We start from the raw sequence: 22,024 nt of genomic DNA, 5'->3' as shown, positions 1-22,024 counted from the left end.
CCCATACGAAATTATTCATGGTCCAGGTTGAATCACACGCATTTAGCTAGTTCATACATAACCCAAACTTATGGATGTTACAAAGATGTTATCCTTGTGGAAGTTATTGTTCCATCTCTGAAGCACCCATATATGTTTGTAGTGATGACTTCTCTTGAAGTAGAAACTACACAGCTCATTCGGTGGATTCAGTGGTTGTGTTATGTAACTTTAGTCCTATTTTTCTATTAGAATATTTAGGAGATGCTTTCCAGGACCATGTTCATTGGCGGTTGATTTGTTTATATTGTTGGAATTAATGCATCAATGTTTAGTCTTCCAAAATTGTCTCTTAATTTTTCAAGAAGTCTTTTTAGAATTCCGTAGTACATGTATCTAGTAAATTGTGATACATGTATTTAGTTATTTGTGCAAGACTTTTTCTTTTCTATTTTGAGTGGTATAAATAGTGATGTAGTTGATGATTGTAATTATCTCAAGTGGCCTTAAGTAGCCTATAATAAACTTGAGCATTTTCTAAAGATATTAATTTTCCTTCCATATTTCCTACAAATTGGTATCAAGAGCAGGTTTTCGTTCTTAATCTAGGGTTAGGTGGAAAAAAAAAATAGCATCCAAAACAAATGAAGGTGCTGATTCTTCAGTTGTTCTTACTCCATTTTTTGATGGAACTGATTTTGAATACTGGAAGATAAGAATGAGAACACATTTGAAAGCTGAAGGTTTGTGGACTATTGTTGCAAATGGCTTTGAAGAGCCAGAAAACGATGGTGATCTTACAGCAGCAGAGATGAAAAATCTTGAGACTAAGTATAGTCAAGATGCAAAAGTCTTAAGCAAAATCCAAATGGGAGTCTCAAGTGCATATTTTGAAAAAATTGCTACTTGTGAGACTGCAAAGGAAGCTTGGGATTTTCTGGAAACTGAGGTGTGTGGTGACGAAAAGGTACGCACTATAAATCTTCAAACTCTTAAAAGAGAGTTTCAAAATTTAAAGATGATAGAATCTGAAAAAATTGAAGAATATTGCACAAGAGTCATGAATATTGTTAATGAAATGAGAAATCATAGTGATACAATTTCTGACCAACAAGTTGTGGAAAAGATTCTAGTTAGTGTCACAGAAAAGTATGAGTACATCGTTGCTATCACTGAGGAGACGAAAGATCTTTCTAAGTTTTCCATCAAAGAGCTAGTTGAATCATTTCGTGTACACGAGAAGTGAAGATTTTTTCGTGAAGATCAACCCAAAGAGAAGATTTTCCAGTCCAAAATAAATGAGAATTCTCAAAATTTCTCAAAAAAATCATCAGAAGAAAAATCACAAGCCAAAAAAGAACCAGGATCATGATGGTTCTTCCAAGAAGGTTGAAGAAAAAGGTGAGAAAAACTCTAGTCTTTTTTGTAAAGTTTGCAAAAAGACTAATCACAATGCAGAAAAATATTGACACAAAGGCAAGCCTCAATGTAACTTTTGTAAAAAAATTTGCCACGTCGAAAATGATTGTTGGTACAAGAAACGGGAGCAATCAAATTTTTGTGAAACACATGAGGAAGAAAGGGAAGAAAATATTTTCTTAGCTTCTAAATCTGATGCTTCAACAAAAAGCAATGAATGGTATGTTGATAGTGGTTGTAGTAATCACATGACTGGAGATGAAGAGGCTTTCCTCTCAATTAATAATAGCATCACTACTAAAGTGAAGATGGGGAATGGAGCCTTAGTTTATGCGAAAGGAAAAGGTACTATTTCGATCAACATGAAAGGATGCGGTAAGCAAATTCATGATGTTCTTTATGTTCCCGACTTGGAAGAAAATTTGCTTAGTGTTGGTCAACTCATGGAATATGGTTATTCTCTTGTGTTTAGAGATAATTATTACAAAATTTATGATAAAATTGAGCCAAATCAAGTCATTGTTGAAGTAAAGATGATAAAAAGAAACTTCCCTTTGCAACTTTATTACAATGCATTAAAAAATGAAATTGTAGATGATTCATGGCTTTGACATAAAAGATTTTGTCACTTGAATTTTCTTGGTTTAAAGCTTCTCAAGCAAAAGGACATGGTGCAAGGCCTTCCTGATATACATACTGAGGTGGATGCATGTGAAAGTTATATAATGGGAAAGCAACACAGGAAGTCTTTTCCAAAAGGGGTGTCTTGGAGAGCAAGTGTATTTTTGGAACTAAATCATACCGACATTTGTGGACCAATGAAGACTCCATCTCTTGGAAGTCAAAGATATTTTCTAATCTTTATTGATGATTTCTCAAGAATGACTTGAGTTTATTTCTTGAAAGAAAAGTCAGAAGCATTTGATACATTCAATAAATTTAACGCCCCTGTTGTGAAGCAAAAAGGTTGCAGCATCAAGACCATTCGCAGTGATCGAGGAGGTGAGTAAACAAGTCGAGAATTTGAAGAATATTGCAAAAATGAAAGCATTCAGAAGCAACTTACAGCACGGTATACTCCTCAACAAAATGGTGTATCTGAAAGAAGAAATAGAACAATTGTTGAAATGACCAGAACTATGATAATGAGAAAGGGGTGCCAAAATATTTTTGGTCAGAAGCAGTGAATACAACAGTTCACATCCTTAACAGGTGTCCAACAAAGGCACTAAAGGACAAAGACACCAGTTCAAGCTTGGAGTGGAATTAAACCTTCTGTAAGTCATTTTAAAAATTTTGGGTGTATTTGTTATGCTCATGTACCTGCTGAGAAAATAAAAAAATTGGATGAAAAAGGTCAAAAATGTGTCTTTCTTGGTTATAGTGATGTGACAAAAGGATATAGGCTTCTCGATGTCAAAACTAACAAACTTGTTGTTAGTAGATATGTCATTTTTGATGAAAAAACAACATTGAATTGGGAGGATAAAAATATAGAGAATACTGCTACCATATCTTCAAATCAAGAAGAGGATGAGAAAGATGAAGATGTCACTCAAGGGGGAGAAATCCCAGATTTAGATAATGAAGATCCCCCTCCAAGAGGAACAAAAATATTGAGTGACTTTTATCAAAGATGTAATTTTGCTGGTGTTGAGCCAGAAAATTATGAAGAAGTAATAAAGCATGATGTTTCGAAGAAAGCCATGGAAGAAGAAATTCGAATGATCGAAAAAAATAATACTTGGGAGCTTCTGGCTATTCCTAGAGAAAGAGAAGTTGTAAGTCTAAAATGGATTTACAAAATCAAACTCAATCAGGAAGGAGATATTCAAAAGCACAAAGCAAGGTTGGTTGCTAGAGGCTTCACGCAAAAACCAGGTATTGATTTTTATGAAACTTTTTCTCCAGTTGCTCGTCTTGAGAGAATTAGCACTGTAATTGTTGTTGCTGCACAAAAGAAATGGATAATATTTCAACTTGATGTTAAATCAGCATTTTTGAATGGGAAACTCGGTGAAGAGATTTATGTTGAGCAACCTCAAGAATTTTTTGTTCAAGGGGGGAGAAGAAAAGGTGTATAGACTAAAAATCTCTTTACGGACTGAAGCAAGCTCCAAGAGCCTGGTACAATGAAATTGATACATACTTTCTGAAAAATAATTTTCAAAGAAGTAAAAGTGAAGCCACTTTGTATGTGCACAAAGAACATGGCAGCATTATCATTGTTTGTCTCTACGTGGATGATTTGCTCTTTACAAGAAATGATGTAAAGATGATGCAAAATTTCAAACAAGATATGATGCATGCTTATGAAATGAGTGATCTTGGATTGCTAAATTATTTCTTGGGCATCGAAGTTTCTCAAGTGAAAGAAGGAATTTTCATTTCCCAAAAGAGTATACTAAAAGTATTCTTTTAAAATTCAAAATGATGGATTGCAGGTCTGTGGCCATACCATTAGCAGCAAATGAGAAGTTTAGAAAAGATGATGGAGAAAAGAAAGTTAATAGCTCACTTTTTAGGAGTTTGATTGGAAGTTTGCTATATCTTACTTCAATAAGGCTAGATATTACGTTTGTTGCTAGTTTATTATCCAGATTCATGCAAGAACCAAGCCAAGTGCATTTTGAAGCTGCAAAGCGTGTTTACGCTACTTGCAAGGAACAATGAATTATGGGATAATGTACAAATTTGGTGGAAATTTAAACTTAATTGGTTATTCTGATAATGATTGGGGTAGAAGTATAAATGACATGAAGATTACTTCTGGTTATGCTTTCTTATTTGGATCAAACATTTGTTCTTGGTTATCAAAAAAGCAAAGTGTTGTTGCTCAATCCACTGCCGAAGCAGAATATGTTTCAGCATCCAAAGCTACTTCTCAAGCTATTTGGCTTAGGAGAATATTTGAAGACATTGGTGAAAACCAAAACAAAAGGGACTGTTCTGTATTGTGATAACAAATCAGCAATTGTCATTGCCAAGAATCCAGTCAGCCATTAAAGATCAAAGCATATTTACATCAACTATCATTTTATCCGAGAAGCACAAGAGAAAGGCGAAATTCAGTTGCATTATTATTAGACAGGAGAAGAACTTGCTGACATCTTCACCAAAGCACTTCCTAGAAATTTTTTTTGCTATCTTCGAGTACGCATTGGAGTTCTCAAGAAAATGCATTAAGGGGGAGTGTTGGAATTAATGCATCAATGTTTAGTCTTCCAAAATTGTCTCTTAGTTTTTCAAGAAGTCTTTTTAGAATTTCGTAGTACATGTATCTAGTAAATTGTGATACATGTATTTAGTTATTTGTGCAAGACTTTTTGTTTTCTATTTTGAGTAGTATAAATAGTGATGTAGTTGATGATTGTAATTATCTCAAGTGACCTTAAGTAGCCAATAATAAACTTAAGCATTTTCTAAATATATTATTTTTCCTTCCATATTTCCTTCATATTTTGGGGCATCAACTATGTACCTGTTTAATGAGACCTTTTCTGCAAACTTTTCTTCCTTTTCTTTTTTTTTTAGAGGTTAACTCTTTACCTTTTTACTGGCACCTTTATGCAGACTTTTCTTCCCCTTTTTGCATTGACAAGGTTTTAGGGTTGATTGTAACTGAATTTTTCATGCACTGACTTTTGGCAATTCCCCCTATAATCATGCAGAAAGATGACACGTTTTATACTACCTCTCTAATAATACCAAAACAAGAATCAACCTCCAATTCTGTAAGTAATTCAACATTTGAACATTGTTTCTTTATTCATGGCCAATTTAGTAAGCAGAACAAGATTCTAACTTATTTGTACTTACTGCTAGTGTCAAGCCCTACAAGAGGAGAAAATATTTGCCATACTAAATGGACAATCCCTCTTTCCAATCGGATGGATTCATGTAAGTTCTCTTCTCTTTCTCAATCTCCTTTAATGTGCTTCGCATATATTTGGATGAGATAACTCTAATTCCTATATGTAATGCTCATTAATCCTGGAATTAAGGTGATAAATAATTGAATGAGAGCTGAAATTTAAGCGACTTAATGCATTTGGCGTCAGACCTGTACATTACTTGTTAATGGAGAATTATGTAACTTACTGAATAGAATAGGAGAATCTAAATACACAACTATGCTATATACAATCTAGTGGAGTTGATATCTTAAAAGATCACTAAATCATGATAAATTATCTATTAAAGTCATTGAACTTTCTTTTCTATCAAAAATATCACTCAACTTAAATTTTTTATCTTCAAAATCACTCAACTACATTTACTAATAAAAAAAATTTAACATAATAAAATAAAATGTTTTTATGCATGCCGTGAGATTATGAACCCATAAATAAATAAAGTTACAAAATATACTTATTATTATATCCGACCCACACCCACCCACCCACAAATTAATTAGAATCATCTAAAGACTAATTATTTCTAATTAAGAATTACAATGCAGAACGTTGCTCTAGTCTACTTCACATGTTTCTACTGTTAGGATCGAATTCACGCACACACACTAGATGAATGAAGAACACAAGAACTTTCAAGAGAAAGAGATGAGAGATCTAGAGAGAGAAAGAGAAAACCCAATATTTCGTGGTAACACCCCGTGAGTAAACTTCCACGGCGGTGAGGTATATTTATATTAATAAATCAGAGTATTTTTGGTTACAGAGAATAAATAGGAAAACCTAAAATAGAGAATAAATAGGAAAACCTAAAATAGAGAATAAATAGGAAAACCTAAAATTAATCAGGCTCCACTACCTAACAATTCTCCCACTTGGGGACTGACTCAGTCATCCAAAAAATACATTCTCAAAAAAAAATCTCTTCATCATCAACATCTTTACCGCACCGCAACATCTGTAGCAACAACTGTAGAAGACCAACCGAGGTTTTCATTAACCTCAGTTTCCCAACATCAACACATTTCGTCAACATGTCTGATGGGTTCTTTGCACCCTCTATCTTCTCCAAGCACATATCACCATCCTCCACTGCCCTGCGAGTGAAATGGTATCGCCTTCTGATGTGCTTTGTCTTCGAATGATAGACTGGACTTTTCACCAACTGTATGGCACTCTGGCTATCTGAGTAAAGAATCTTCTCGCTCTGCTTCTTGCCCAATTCCTCAAGATAATCTGCCAGCCATATCATCTCTTTCCCAGCTTCAGCTATTGCCACATACTCAGCTTCAGTAGATGAAAGAGAAACACACTTCTGAAGCCTGGACATCCAACTCACTGCTGTTCCACCTATGGTGTAAATGTACCCGGATGTACTCTTGCTCGAGTCAACATCCCCACCAAGATCAGCATCCACAAAACCCTGTAGAGTCACCTTGCCTTTGCCAAAACAAAGTGAAGTACTGGATGTACCTCTCAGATATCTCAGAAGCCACTTCACAGCTTCCCAATGCTCTTTCCCAGGGTTCGCCATGTACCTGCTAACAACTCCCACTGCATGTGCTATATCAGGTCTAGTGCAGACCATAGCATACATCAAACTACCAACTGCTGAAGCATATGGAACAAGTGCCATGTGATCACGCTCCTCGGCAGTCTTGGGTGACTGCTCCTTTAACAATTTAAAGTGATTTGCCAATGGAGTAGTCCTGGGTTTAGCATCATTAACCCTGAATCTGCTCAGCACCTTCTCAATGTACAACTCCTGAGATAGATTTAAAGTGCCAGCAGATCTATCCCGAGAAATCTTCATCCCCAAAATCTGCTTTGCTGGACCCAAATCTTTCATCTCAAACGCTGCAGACAACCTTGTCTTCAGATTGTTAATCTCCCTCATACTAGATCCTGCAATCAACATATCATCCACATACAAGAGTAGAAAGACATATGAATCAGTGTATTTCTTGAAGTAACAACAAGGATCCTTTTCAGCTTTGCAGAATCCACTCTTGGTCATGAAGGAGTCAAACTTCTTGTACCACTGCCTTGGTGCTTGCTTTAGTCCATACAAGCTCCTGGTGAGCTTGCACACCATGTGTTCCTTGCCTGGAACCACAAATCCTTCCGGTTGCTGCATATAGATCTCTTTGTCCAGATCTCCATGTAAAAACGCTGTTTTTACATCCATTTGCTCTAGATGCAAATTTTCCGATGCAACAATACTCAACAGAATTCGAATAGAGGTTAACTTCACAACAGGAGAGAATATTTCAGCATAATCAATACCTTTCCTTTGTGAATATCCTTTAACCACTAAACGAGCCTTGAACCTTCTTTTGCCATCTGGTTCAGTCTTGATTCTGAACACCCACTTGTTCAGCAAAGCTCTCTTCCCTGCAGGTAACTCAGTCAACACCCATGTGTCGTTCTTCTCAAGTGACCTCATCTCATCATCCATGGCTTGCTCCCACTTGATCGAATCCTCCACCTGTAGGGCCTCATCAAAAGACTCTGGTTCCCCCTCATCAGTCAGCAATAGATAGTGTAATGAAGGTGAATACCTATCTGGTGCCCTGATGGATCTGGATGATCTCCTTAACACCTGCTCAGGTGTAACTTGCTCCACTTCAGATTCTTCAGTAGGAGTTGGTTGAGTATCTGCTTCGACATCTCTGGGGTTACTCTTCTCCAACTCAACCTCAACTCCCACTTGCTTTGTAATCTCTAGAACCTTCTGCTCTCTGTCCTTGTACAGGACAGACTCATCAAATGTCACGTCACAATGTCTCAGGATCTTTCTGTTCTTGTCATCCCAAAACCTGTAACCAAACAAATCAGAACCATAGCCTATGAAGTAACACTTCACAGCCTTGGCATCAAGCTTGTCTCTCTTTTCTGGATCAACATGAACATAAGCAGTGCAACCAAAAGTCCTCAAGTGTGAGTACTTGAGTTCTTTTCCTGTCCACACCTCCTCTGGAATCTTGAACCCTAAAGGAACTGATGGTCCCCTGTTGATCAAGTATGCAGCTGTGCTCACAGCATCCGCCCAAAGTGTTTTGGGCAGCCCACAGTGTATCCTCATACTCCTTGCACGCTCATTCAATGTTCTGTTCATCCTCTCAGCAATTTCATTCTGCCTTGCCTTACCAGGAACTGTTCTCATCAATCTGATTCCCTCAGCTGCACAGAATGCCTTGAACTCTGATTTGTCATACTCTCCTCCATTGTCAGACCTTAGGCATTTGACTTTCAAACCGGTCTGATTCTCAACTTCAGCTTTCCACTTCTTGAAAGTTGCAAACACATCTGACTTATGCTTCAAGAAGTAAACCCATACCTTCCTGCTGAAATCATCAATGAAGGTAACATAGAATCTGGATCCTCCAAGTGATGATACTGGAGATGGTCCCCAAACATCTGTATGGACCATTTCCAACCGCACTTTCTTTGGCTCTCTAGGAGTCTTTGTGAAGCTTACTCTTTTCTGTTTGCCCATAACACAGCTCTCGCAAAGACCCATATCAACAGACTTCAGACCCTCTAATGCTCCTTTTGCAACCAGCATCTTCATTCCTTTAGTACTCATGTGTCCAAGTCTGTTGTGCCACAGACATGAACCGGAAGCACCTTCAGCAACAGCGGCCATGTTTATACACCCTGCAGTGGTGTACAAGGTTCCAGATTTGGTGCCACGAGCTACTACCATAGCACCTTTCACGATCTTCCACGAACCTTTCCCAAACTCTGCTGCATATCCCGTGCTATCCAACTGACCAACAGAGATCAGATTTTTCTTGATCCCAGGAATATATCTGACATCCTCCAATGTCCACTGGTTTCCCGAGGTGGTCTTTATGCAAACATCCCCCTTTCCTTCAATCTCTAAGGCTTTATTGTCAGCAAGATATACTTTTCCAAAATTTCCAGATTTGAAATTTTGGAACAACTCCTTGCTTGGAGACGAATGGAAAGATGCACCAGAATCCAAAATCCATGATTCAACCGGGCTGTTCACACTAAGGATTAGAGCATCCCCAATGTCCTCTACTGAATTTACAGAATCATTGTCATCTCCAAATTTCTGATTCTGTTTCTTCTTTGGCTTTGTACAGTTCGTCCGAAAGTGCCCTTTTTCTCCACAGTTCCAACAAGTCACGTTTGATCTGTTCAGGGATTTTCCTCGATTCTTTGATTTTGATCGACCATGTTGATTTTGGCCTTTCGTCTTACTTCTCCCCCTTCGATCAACGCTGAGAGCACTGCCCGATGAATCTCCCACTTCTCGTTTGCGAATACTTTCGCTAAGAACAACATCACGGATTTCATCAAACTTCAGTTTCTCAGATCCACGGGAACTGCTAATCGCAGCAACAACAGTATCCCAAGACTCGGGCAGAGATGACATCAAAATCAACGCCTTAATTTCATCTTCGAAATTAATATCCACAGAATTGAGTTGACTCACAATCATATTGAACTCGTTTATATGATCAGAAACGGATCCATTCTCAAACATCTGTAAATTGAACAATCTACGCATCAAATATACCTTGTTCATTGCCGATGGTTTTTCATACATGTTTGACAGTGCCTTCAACAGACCGGACGTAGTCTTCTCCTTCACGATGTTGAACGCCACGTTTCTTGACAAAGTCAACCGGATCAACCCTAGAGCCTGGTGATCCTTGAGTTTCCACTTCTCCTCCGTCATGGATTCCGGCTTCACCCCGGTCAACGGTTCGTGAAGATCTTTCTGGTACAGATAATCTTCGATCTGCATCTTCCAGAAACTGAAATCGGATCCATCAAACTTCTCGATTCCAAGCTTCGAACTATCCATCTTCAGTGATCGTGTTGAATCTCCTTAGCTCTGATACCAGTTGTTAGGATCGAATTCACGCACACACACTAGATGAATGAAGAACACAAGAACTTTCAAGAGAAAGAGATGAGAGATCTAGAGAGAGAAAGAGAAAACCCAATATTTCGTGGTAACACCCCGTGAGTAAACTTCCACGGCGGTGAGGTATATTTATATTAATAAATCAGAGTATTTTTTGTTACAGAGAATAAATAGGAAAACCTAAAACAGAGAATAAATAGGAAAACCTAAAATAGAGAATAAATAGGAAAACCTAAAATAGAGAATAAATAGGAAAACCTAAAATTAATCAGGCTCCACTACCTAACATCTACAAGGCATAACTTAATGTGTGACCCTTGTATTATTTCTCCAGACACATCCATCTCAGAGCTGTTTCATGTCATCGATTGATTTGCACACTCAATATTCGTATCAGGTAGGTTTAGTCCTGATGGATTTATACCTTTGTGCATTTCGTTATTGAATATAATTCAAATGTTGAGAATTTAATGGATGAGATTACTTTATTAGATAGGTTTGTGATTGATAGAACCGAGTTACATGTATAAATTATGGTACTAGATATGATTGGAAAGCTGAAAGAATTTCTGTAAATTATATAATGTGTGTCAAACTAAGAAAACGTTCACTTTTCACTTACAAGTAAAACCGAATATTTCTATCACTGAAATCAGCATAGTTCCACCATTCTTGGAATCACTGAAGAAGGCAGGCAACCCAAAGCTATAGTGCAATGCGTGATTAAGTAGGAATATAGTAACTTTGGTTTTTGAATTTGTACAGTCGTAAAGGACTACATAAATTTAAATCTAAAATATTGGGAGTTCACATGTTTATGCTGCACTTTTAAACTGAGAGATAAACAAACTCCGCCTACCAAATGAAAATTGGCCTTTGTACTCAGTTACTTTTGAAACAGTAACCTTTATTAATCGTGATAGGGAGTCACTACTCGCATTTTATGTGCTATAAATTTAGAAGAGCAAATTTAAATGAAATTAGCAGTCTCATACTTCTTCTTTTTTCTTTCCATTTTTACCATCCACCTGTCAACTTAATAGTTCATTTTAACAACTTCAATTTATAGGACAATGTCTCAACTTCAAATTTATACCTATATTCACTTGGAATTGAACTCATTAGGCCATTTTTTGTGTTAAGACTGTTGAAAAGTCACATAAATGATATCAACTAAACAAGTTTTCTTAACATTCTATATTTAACTTATTTGGAAAAGGTACAAGTAGCCCTAAACTATGACCGAAATCTCAGATACACATCTTAACTAAACTAAGATCCTTTTACTCCCTGTACTTATTTTTTTTTATAATTTTGTGCACCTTTTTGGCTTACGTGGTACCTAATAATCTCCCGCGCGTCTCAATTTTGTGGAGTCACGGAGTGTGCCATGTAAGAGTAAAGGTGTACAAAATTACAAAAAAAAAGTAAGTTTAAGACCTTAGTTTAGTTATGATGTGTCTGGGATCTCGGTCATAGTCTAGGGATACTTGTGCCTTATACCTATTGCATTCACCTATGTGCTTTGTTCCAGCATTACTTCTCAAGATTTCCACTAAACTTATGTGAAGTTATTGTGCCTGCAATATACTTTGGTATTGTTATAATTTACCTCTGCGCTTTTTGCACTATCTTTTCACTTTCTTATATTTATTTTGTAGGTCATGATTGTTGGAATTAATGCATCAATGTTTAGTCTTTCAAAATTGTCTCTTAGTTTTTCAAGAAGTCTCTTTAGAATTTCGTAATACATGTATCTAGTAAATTGTGATACATGTATTTAGTTATTTGTGCAAGACTTTTTGTTTTTTATTTTGAGTAGTATAAATAGTGATGTAGTTGATGATTGTAATTATCTCAAGTGGCCTTTAGTAGCCTATAATAAACTTGAGCATTTTCTAAAGATATTATTTTTCCTTCCATATTTCCTACAAATTGGTATCAAGAGCAGGTTTTTGTTCTTAATCTGGGGTTAGGTGAAGAAAAAAATATGGCATCCAAAACAAATGAAGGTGTTGATTCTTCAGTTGTTCTTACTCCATTTTTTGATGAAACTGATTTTGAATACTGGAAGATAAGAATGAGAACACATTTGAAAGCTGAAGGTTTGTCGACTATTGTTGCAAATGGCTTTGAAGAGCCAGACAACGATGGTGATCTTACAGCAGCAGAGATGAAAAATCTTGAGGCTAAGTATCGTCAAGATGCAAAAGCCTTGAGCAAAATCCAAATGGGAGTCTCAAGAGCATATTTTGAAAAAATTGCTACTTGTGAGACTGCAAAGGAAGCTTGGGATTTTCTAGAAACTGAGGTGTATGGTGACGAAAAGGTACGCACTATAAATCTTCAAACTCTTAGAAGAGAGTTTCAATAGAATCTGAAAAAATTGATGAATATTGCACAAGAGTCATGAATATTGTTAATGAAATGAGAAATCATAGTCATACAATTTGTGACCAACAAGTTGTGGAAAAGATTCTAATTAGTGTCACAGAAAAGTATGAGTACATCGTTGCTATCACTGAGGAGACGAAAGATCTTTCTAAGTTTTCCATCAAAGAGCTAGTTGAATCATTTCGTGCACACGAGAAGTGGAGATTTTTTCGTGAAGATCAACCCAAAGAGATGATTTTCCAGTCCAAAATAAATGAGAATTCTCAAAATTTCTCAAAAAAATCATCAGAAGAAAAATCACAAGCCAAAAAAGAACCAGGATCATGATGGTTCTTCCAAGAAGGTTGAAGAAAAAGGTGAGAAAAACTCTAGTCTTTTTTGTAAAGTTTGCAAAAAGACTAACCACAATGCAGAAAAATATTGACACAAAGGCAAGCCCCAATGTAACTTTTGTAAAAAAAATTTGCCACGTCGAAAATGATTGTTGGTACAAGAAACGGGAGCAATCGAATTTTTGTGAAACACATGAGGAAGAAAGGGAAGAAAATATTTTCTTAGCTTCTAAATCTGATGCTTCAACAAAAAGCAATGAATGGTATGTTGATAGTGGTTGTAGTAATCACATGACTGGAGATGAAGAGGCTTTCCTCTCAATTAATAATAGCATCACTACTAAAGTGAAGATGGGGAATGGAGCCTTAGTTTATGCGAAAGGTAAAGGTACTATTTCGATCAACATGAAAGGATGCGGTAAGCAAATTCATGATGTTCTTTATGTTCCCGACTTGGAAGAAAATTTGCTTAGTGTTGGTCAACTCATGGAATATGGTTATTCTCTTGTGTTTAGAGATAATTATTACAAAATTTATGATAAAACTGAGGCAAATCAAGTCATTGTTGAAGTAAAGATGATAAAAAGACACTTCCCTTTGCAATTTTATTACAATGCACTAAAAAATGAAATTGTAGATGATTCATGGCTTTGACACAAAAGATTTTGTCACTTGAATTTTCATGGTTTAAAGCTTCTCAAGCAAAAGGACATGGTGCAAGGCCTTCCTGATATACATACTGAGGTGGATGCATGTGAAAGTTGTATAATGGGAAAGCAACACAGGAAGTCTTTTCCAAAAGGGGTGTCTTGGAGAGCAAGTGTATTTTTGGAACTAATTCATACCGACATTTGTGGACCAATGAAGACTCCTTCTCTTGGAAGTCAAAGATATTTTCTAATCTTTATTGATGATTTCTCAAGAATGACTTGAGTTTATTTTTTGAAAGAAAAGTCAGAAGCATTTGATACATTCAATATATTTAAAGCCCCTGTTGAGAAGCAAAAAGGTTACAGCATCAAAACCATTCGCAGTGATCGAGGAGGTGAGTACGCAAGTCGAGAATTTGAAGAATATTGCAAAAATGAAAGCATTCAGAAGCAACTTACAGCACGGTATACTCCTCAACAAAATGGTGTATCTGAAAGAAGAAATAGAACAATTGTTGAAATGACCAGAACTATGATAATGAGAAAGGGCTGTCAAAATATTTTTGGGCAGAAGCAGTGAATAAAACAGTTCACATCCTTAACAGGTGTCCAACAAAGGCACTAAAGGACAAGACACCAGTTGAAGCTTGGAGTGGAATTAAACCTTCTGTAAGTCATTTTAAAATTTTTGGGTGTATTTGTTATGCTCATGTACCTGCTGAGAAAAGAACAAAATTGGATGAAAAAAAGTCAAAAATGTGTCTTTCTTGGTTATAGTGATGTTACAAAAGGATATAGGCTTCTCGATGTCAAAACTAACAGACTTGTTGTTAGTAGAGATGTCATTTTTGATGAAAAAACAACAGGGAATTGGGAGGATAAAAAGATAGAGAATACTGCTATCATATCTTCAAATCAAGAAGAGGATGAGAAAGATGAAGATGTCTCTCAAGGGGGAGAAATCCCAGATTTAGATAATGAAGATCCCCCTTCACGAGGAACAAAAATATTGAGTGACATTTATCAAATATGTAATTTTGCCGGTGTTGAGCCAGAAAATTATGAAGAAGCAATAAAGCATGATGTTTGGAAGAAAGCCATGGAAGAAGAAATTCGAATGATCGAAAAAAATAATACTTGGGAGCTTGTGCTATTCCTAGAGAAAGAGAAGTTGTAAGTCTAAAATGGATTTACAAAATAAAACTCAATCAGGAAGGAAATATTCAAAAGCACAAAGCAAGGTTGGTTGCTAGAGGCTTCACGCAAAAACCAGGTATTGATTTTTATGAAACTTTTTCTCCAGTTGCTCGTCTTGAGAGAATTAGAACTGTAATTGTTGTTGCTGCACAAAAGAAATGGAAGATATTTCAACTTGATGTTAAATCAGCATTTTTGAATGGAAAACTTGATGAAGAGATTTATGTTGAGCAACCTCAAGAATTTTTTGTTCAAGGGGGAGAGAAGAAAAGGTGTATAGACTAAAAAATCTCTTTACGGACTGAAGCAAGCTCCAAGAGCCTGGTACAATGAAATTGATACATACTTTCTGAAAAATAATTTTCAAAGAAGTAAAAGTGAAGCCACTTTGTATGTGAACAAAGAACATGGCAGCATTATCATTGTTTGTCTATACGTGGATTATTTGCTCTTTACAGGAAATGATGTAAAGATGATGCAAAATTTCAAACAAGATATGATGCATGCTTATGAAATGAGTGATCTTGGATTGCTAAATTATTTCTTGGGCATCGAAGTTTCTCAAGTGAAAGAAGGAATTTTCATTTCTCAAAAGAAGTGTACTAAAAGTATTCTTCAAAAATTCAAAATGATGGATTGCAGGTCTGTGGCCATACCATTAGCAGCAAATGAGAAGTTTAGAAAAGATGATGGAGAAAAGAAAGTTGATAGCTCACTTTTTAGCAGTTTGATTGGAAGTTTGCTATATCTTACTTCAATAAGGCTAGATATTATATTTGTTGCTAGTTTATTATCCAGATTCATGCAAGAACAAAGTCAAGTGCATTTTGAAGCTGCAAAGCGTGTTTACGCTACTTGCAAGGAACAATGGATTATGGGATAATGTACAAATTTGGTGGAAATTTAAACTTAATTGGTTATTCTGATAATGATTGGGGTGGAAGTATAGATGACATGAAAAGTACTTCTTGTTATGCTTTCTTATTTGGATCAAACATTTGTTCTTGGTTATCAAAAAAGCAAAGTGTTGTTGCTCAATCCACTGCCGAAGCAGAATATGTTTCAGCATCCAAAGCTACTTCTCAAGCTATTTGGCTTAGGAGAATATCTGAAGACATTGGTGAAAAACAAAAAAAAAGGGATTGTTCTGTATTGTGATAACAAATCAGCAATTGCCATTGCCAAGAATCCAGTCAGCCATTAAAGATCAAAGCATATTTACATCAAGTATGATTTTATCCGAGAAGCACAAGAGAAAGGCGAAATTCAGTTGCATTATTGTCAGACAGGAGAACAACTTGCTAACATCTTCACCAAAGCACTTCCTAGAAATTTTTTTTGCTATCTTCGAGAACGCATTGGAGTTCTCAAGCAAATGCATTAAGGGGGAGTGTTGGAATTAATGCATCAATGTTTAGTCTTCCAAAATTGTCTCTTAGTTTTTCAAGAAGTCTCTTTAGAATTTCGTAGTACATGTATCTAGTAAATTGTGATACATGTATTAAGTTATTTGTGCAAGACTTTTGTTTTCTATTTTGAGTAGTATAAATGGTGATGTAGTTAATGATTGTAATCATCTCAAGTGGCCTTAAATAGCCTATAATAAACTTGAGCATTTTTTAAAAATATTATTTTTCCTTTCATATTTACTACAATGATACCTGAGGCTATTGGAATTGTCATGGCTCCTACCGATACATCAAGGTCTTTTTCTTATTCTTAAGCTCATTTAGTCCAAGAGTACTTGTCAAGTTGACAGTAGTTTGAAAAACAGAGATAGCAATAACTTATGTATATTTATTTGGAATGTGTTAGGGCATGCGAAATATTTCGGCTATCTGATGGTGGAAAGAAAATCCTCAAGGACTGCCCAGAGAAAGGATTTCATCCTCATAAAGAACCAGTTGATCGGAGTCCCCTCTATGGGATTGCTCCAATGGCTATATTAATTCATGTCTAAGACTAGAGATATTTTATTTGTGATGACGGGATGAAGTAGCATATATGTCTTGTTGAAATAGCTGAACAAGACTTTCTTATTTGGAATCCAAGCAGACTATCAAAACTACAGTGATAAAAGAGCTAGTAAATGTCGTAATGATTTAAGATAAATAAAGATAAAGCTAGTTGTGGTGTTGGTGGAGTGAAAAGCGAATCTTACACTGTTGTATAGGGGTACAATTGAATCATTTTGTATACTAGTTCTAGAAACGTGCTTTGCAAGTTTGATCTCTGTTACTGTTATAATTTATATAGGCCAGATATAAAATTACGCAATATTGGCTGACGTACTCCTATATATCTTTTTGTGCATATAAAATAAACTTTTTTAGTGTTTACTTTTTACCTAGAACTTAAATATCAACAATTTTTTTGGTGAATGATGAACAACTTGTAAGGATAGAACTAAGCCCCAAGGCTGAAATTTCTTGCGACATAAATACTCCAACAATCATTAAAAATAAAAAAAGTGAATGAAGGACACAAACCAATAAGAAAAATAGTGACCAATAAAAAAATATTATAAGAACTATTAGATTATGTGTTTCTCCAACAATCATGAAAACAAAAAATGAACGAAGACACAAATTAATAAGAAAAATAGTGACCAATAAAAAAATACTCCTTACAGAAGAACTATTAGATGATGAAAACAAAGTGTGGTGGATTAATATTTTTTATCCAATTTATAAAGGGAGAAATTAAGTACATGAAAGGTTTGTGCATGAATGTGTTTAATGGTAGAAACTAAAAAGTTTTAACAATCAAATTCATTAAGAAATGAAAAATGATAAGTCGTAACATCTAATCATGTATTTCGTCTAGTTTAATTGTCATTATTGATTTAATTTTTAAAATTAGTAAAAGTTTTTTTAATTTAAAAAATTAGTGAAGGACATTTTCGTAATCTAACTTTAAACTTAAAATCTTTCCACACATAATTATATATAATGATATATGATATGATTGAAATGGTATATCTGGTCCACTTTAATTTAATTATTGCCAATCAGTGCAACCACTGACACACATTATAGGGTCTTTTTAAAAAATTTAATTCTTGGTATATTTTTCTTATGCTAAAAGATGAAGTATCATCACCATATTTTATTTACGAGGAAAGGACACAAATCAAACTACTTTAGATCTTAATTATAAGAAGGGAAAAAGGATGATCTATCTTCGAATTTTGATAAATGGTACGTATATGCCTTCTATTATACTTTGCGTCTATTTAAACCCCTTGCTGTCCAATTATAGGTATATACATGTCCCTTTCACTAACGATCCCCTCTTTTTGTATACGTATTTTAATTCTAATGAACTACCCGTTTAGCCTTTCTTTTAAAACCATAAACCAACAACCCACCTCATAGACCCAATACCCTCCCTAATCCCTCTAAGATACTTCCTAATTAAAAGACCCGAACCTAACAGGTCCCGTTCCTATCGCACAAAATCCTAGCCTCCATCAAGTTCATCGATTCCGCCGCGTCTTGCTCGATTCATCGTGTGTTCTTAATTTTGTAGTCAAGTTTCATCTATATGTCTTCTCTCTCAAATCAAACCTAAAATCATGTCTGAAAGTACGTGTCATTCAGTTAGTAACTTCGTGATGATACCTTGTGTTTGTGGTAAAATGACTCGTTGTTTCACTTCAAGAACTCCATTGAACTCCGGAAGAAGATTTTATAGATGTTCTAAACCTAAGATGCAATTTTCGCTAAATGTAAATTAATATGATTTATGCTTGTATTTTGGTGATTATGAGTTCTTCTCTGTTATTTTTATCAAATTGAAAATTGTGGATTTTGGAGGTGGGAAGACAATTCTTCAGAAAGTTCTTCCATTGAAGTTAATTTACTGAAGTCTAAATTGGAAGTTGCTACATTGAAAATGAAGAATTTGAGAGTCTTTGAGTGCGGTTAAGATTGAAAGAGACAATTTGAAGATACAATTGAAGAATTTAGAGAGCTTAAACCACTTCGAGGTGAATAAATCAAGAAATTTGGAAGCGTCAAAGTTGAAGATGTTGTGTGTATTGTCATTGACTTTGTTTGTGGTAATCGTTGTTGCAATTTTCTGACTGATTAACTGTTGTGTAGCTTGAGGAATATATGTTGCTGAATTGCAGTTTAAAGTGTTAGCTATTTCAAGTGTTCCTATGCATTAGTGAATCTTACGTTTTGAATGTAATCTTCAATTGTTGGCCATTATTTAGTGTAGCTATTGCTTCAAACGTATTGTGGATTTCGAGTTTGCTTTGAATATTATTTTGTGTCTTTTGCCTTGAAGTTTGTAGTATTTAGAGGTGTTATTTTAGTTATTATGTTGAAGATGGATAAATTTTATGATATTGCCATTATGTTTTCCTTGTTTTAAGAGAATCTGAAAATGAAATGAAAGCTTGTCTTACAGAAAGCCACTAAACTAAGGCAATATTAAATTTGCACAAAATCACAAAAAAGACACCATATATAACATTCAAACATTTGTCATATATATGCAAACGACATTTGGGCAGCCTAGTAACAGTAAAAGCAAAACAGAATACCGAAACGACAAGTTTAACCTTACTGGCATCAGCCTATACAGAATAGTACCACCAAACCATCACAAAAACATCATTTAAAGCACCAGCCTATACAAAACATAGCAAAAAAACATGTTTAGCCTTAACATCAATAAAGACACCAACCTATTCAAAACATAACAAAAACACAAATTTAGCCTTAACATCAATAAAGGCACCAACATACACAAAAACAGTAACAACACATAATTATCATCCCCTTCGTGGCCTCAACTTTTGTAGCTGGTTTGTAGTAATTGCACTCTATTCATTTCAAGTTAAGCCAGTTGGTTCTATGGGAAGATTTGTAGGTTCATTAACACCAAATTTTTAACCTCTGAAGCCTATTACTCTACTTCCAATTGATTGTTGTGGGTTTTGTCTCTTTCTCAATCTTGTTAGAAAAGCTTCTTCTGAAATTACTCTTGGCCTTAGTCTAGGGTCTTCATCATCATCCTCAACTACTGAAATAGTTTCTAGAAGAAGCATATGCAGATTGAGTATCTGTGTTGGTTGTAGGGCTGTGCAGTTGATGTCTTCCTCAGAAGCTTCATCTTCATCAACTGAACCTCTCCTGGTTGCCTCTTTTTTCCCCTGCCAGTTTCTTTTCCTTGCCTAGCAGGTTGCTTCCCCTACTTTGCCTTATTTATCATAATAGAAGACAAACAATTAGTAAAACGGAGTAATTATTTGATGAATTAAAGATTAAATGAAAATGACCTTTTCACATCCTCTTGCATTATGGTTTTGTTCTCCATAAACTACAACAAATTCAATTATTAGGGATGGATAATTTGATCAGTTATAAATCATTTTTCGTCACAAAAAATTTGTATGACGAAAAAAATTTCCTCAATTAGTCGTTGCTAAATGTGGGTCACTAAAAGTCTGTAGAGACGATTTAGTGTTTTTGTCACAAAAAAGTTATATTAACTACAAAAGAAAAAATTCGTGCCTAAATGCACAAACATTTATGACAAATTTATTTGTCACAAAAAGTGTACTATTTTGTATTTGATAGTATGACTGTCACTAAAAATATTCTTACTACCGACAAACCTACATTATCACTAATTATTTCATTCAATCAGTGACGAAACTAATTGTCTCTAAAGCTATATATATTTCGAGATTGAACAAATATAATTTCGTCACTAATAATTTATTTTTTGTGTACAAAATTTCGTTTGGTCCTTGAATGTATACAAATTGGGACAAATTTACTATTATAAAAATGAATAATAATTTTGTAGCTAAATCTATTATCTTGTCACTGAAAGAATTAGTTTTACTGACATCGTATTATTGTCACTATAAATTATCATGATTAGTGATGATTATAACTGTCACAAAATAAAAAATTAATTCGTATTCAATAAAAAGGATGATATTAGGACAAAAGAAAATTTTTCACTAAATGTAGTCAACTTATAGTGAACTAATTTATTTGGTGACAAAAACATTTGTGTGAAACTTAAATTAGTCGTTGCTAAAAAGTTACCTTTAATGATGAAATATTTTGTCACTAATTACAAATATTTGATGACATTTAATTATTACACATTAATATTAATTTTTAAATTATTGTGTTAAATAGATTGAAAATTAAATAATAAAACATGTCAAATAACAATAAAATTCATCCATGATCGTACAATTGAAAATAACTAAAATTATACCAAGGTAGTATTCATCCATGATCATACAATTTAAAAGAACTAAAACATAAGAAGTTCCTAAAGTAGAAACAAAATATGTCCAATAACAAGATAAACTAACTGAAATCTACTAAATATTACTCCCAAATTATGACAAATAAGAAGCACTTTCTTCCAAAGTACCAATACTGTGGTGACATTTACACGTGTTATACCTGTGCAAAAAGAGAGGAAACAAAATTAAGATTTAACTTAAAATATTCATACTAAGGTCAAAAGTAGAATATGTAATACATGTTATGTCTTCCATATGTAGTAATTCTCAGTTTTATAAGACCTGCAAAACAAATTATACATAATAGAAGGGCATCCAAGGCATTATATAATCTGCTACTCATGGATTTTGTTTCTTGGAGGATTTATGTTTGGTATTGTTATAACTGTTAAATTTTGAAGTTCCTTTTTTAAAAAAAGAATCCACTAAACAAAGCAACACCAGTGAATTTAACATCTCATACATACAGATATCTTTGAGGACACACCAACTATGACATTTTGTCCAACACTATTCAAATTTATTATTTCCAGATTACTCCTATGAATGATAAGCTCATCCCCAAGAAAAAATTATCTCAGTTAACAGAGCATGCTACGATTTCCTTCAGCTATGGACAATAGCAAGATAAGTGAAATACTCGGTAAATATCATATCAACTATGTGTTGGATAATATCGAGGGAAAGCGCTTACCACAGATTGCAATTATCCAAGAAAGTTAATCAGATAGAAAGATGGAATTGTGAATAGCAAACCTGGTGTGCAGTTTAACACAAGTAATATACATGTTCGATAAAGGAAAAAGATGGATTTGTTCACTCAAATATGCTTCACATAGTTTGGAGACACAAGACTTCACTAATTCTGTCAATCATTCCAGTTATGAATCAAGGGAAAACTTATAAGCACATTACTGTCAATAGGTTTACTGCCATATAATTTTATA

General features: G+C 34.7%; 1 protein-coding gene across 1 annotated transcript in view; it reads left to right on the top strand.

Moving 5' to 3' along the window:
* The window catches only part of LOC107016564 (AMSH-like ubiquitin thioesterase 2), a 29,031-nt gene extending 12,257 nt beyond the window's left edge, over positions 1-16,774 (top strand). Inside the window, 6 exon segments of the mRNA XM_015216997.1 lie at positions 5,070-5,132; positions 5,224-5,298; positions 10,553-10,616; positions 16,444-16,495; positions 16,607-16,713; positions 16,716-16,774. Of these exon segments, the coding sequence (XP_015072483.1) occupies positions 5,070-5,132; positions 5,224-5,298; positions 10,553-10,616; positions 16,444-16,495; positions 16,607-16,713; positions 16,716-16,774 (420 nt within the window).
* The last annotated feature ends 5,250 nt before the right edge of the window (positions 16,775-22,024 follow it).

The sequence above is a fragment of the Solanum pennellii genome, chromosome 4 (genome assembly GCF_001406875.1).
Source record: "Solanum pennellii chromosome 4, SPENNV200".
In the NCBI taxonomy this organism is placed as follows: Eukaryota; Viridiplantae; Streptophyta; class Magnoliopsida; order Solanales; family Solanaceae; genus Solanum; species Solanum pennellii.
This window is presented reverse-complemented; position numbering and strand designations above follow the sequence as displayed.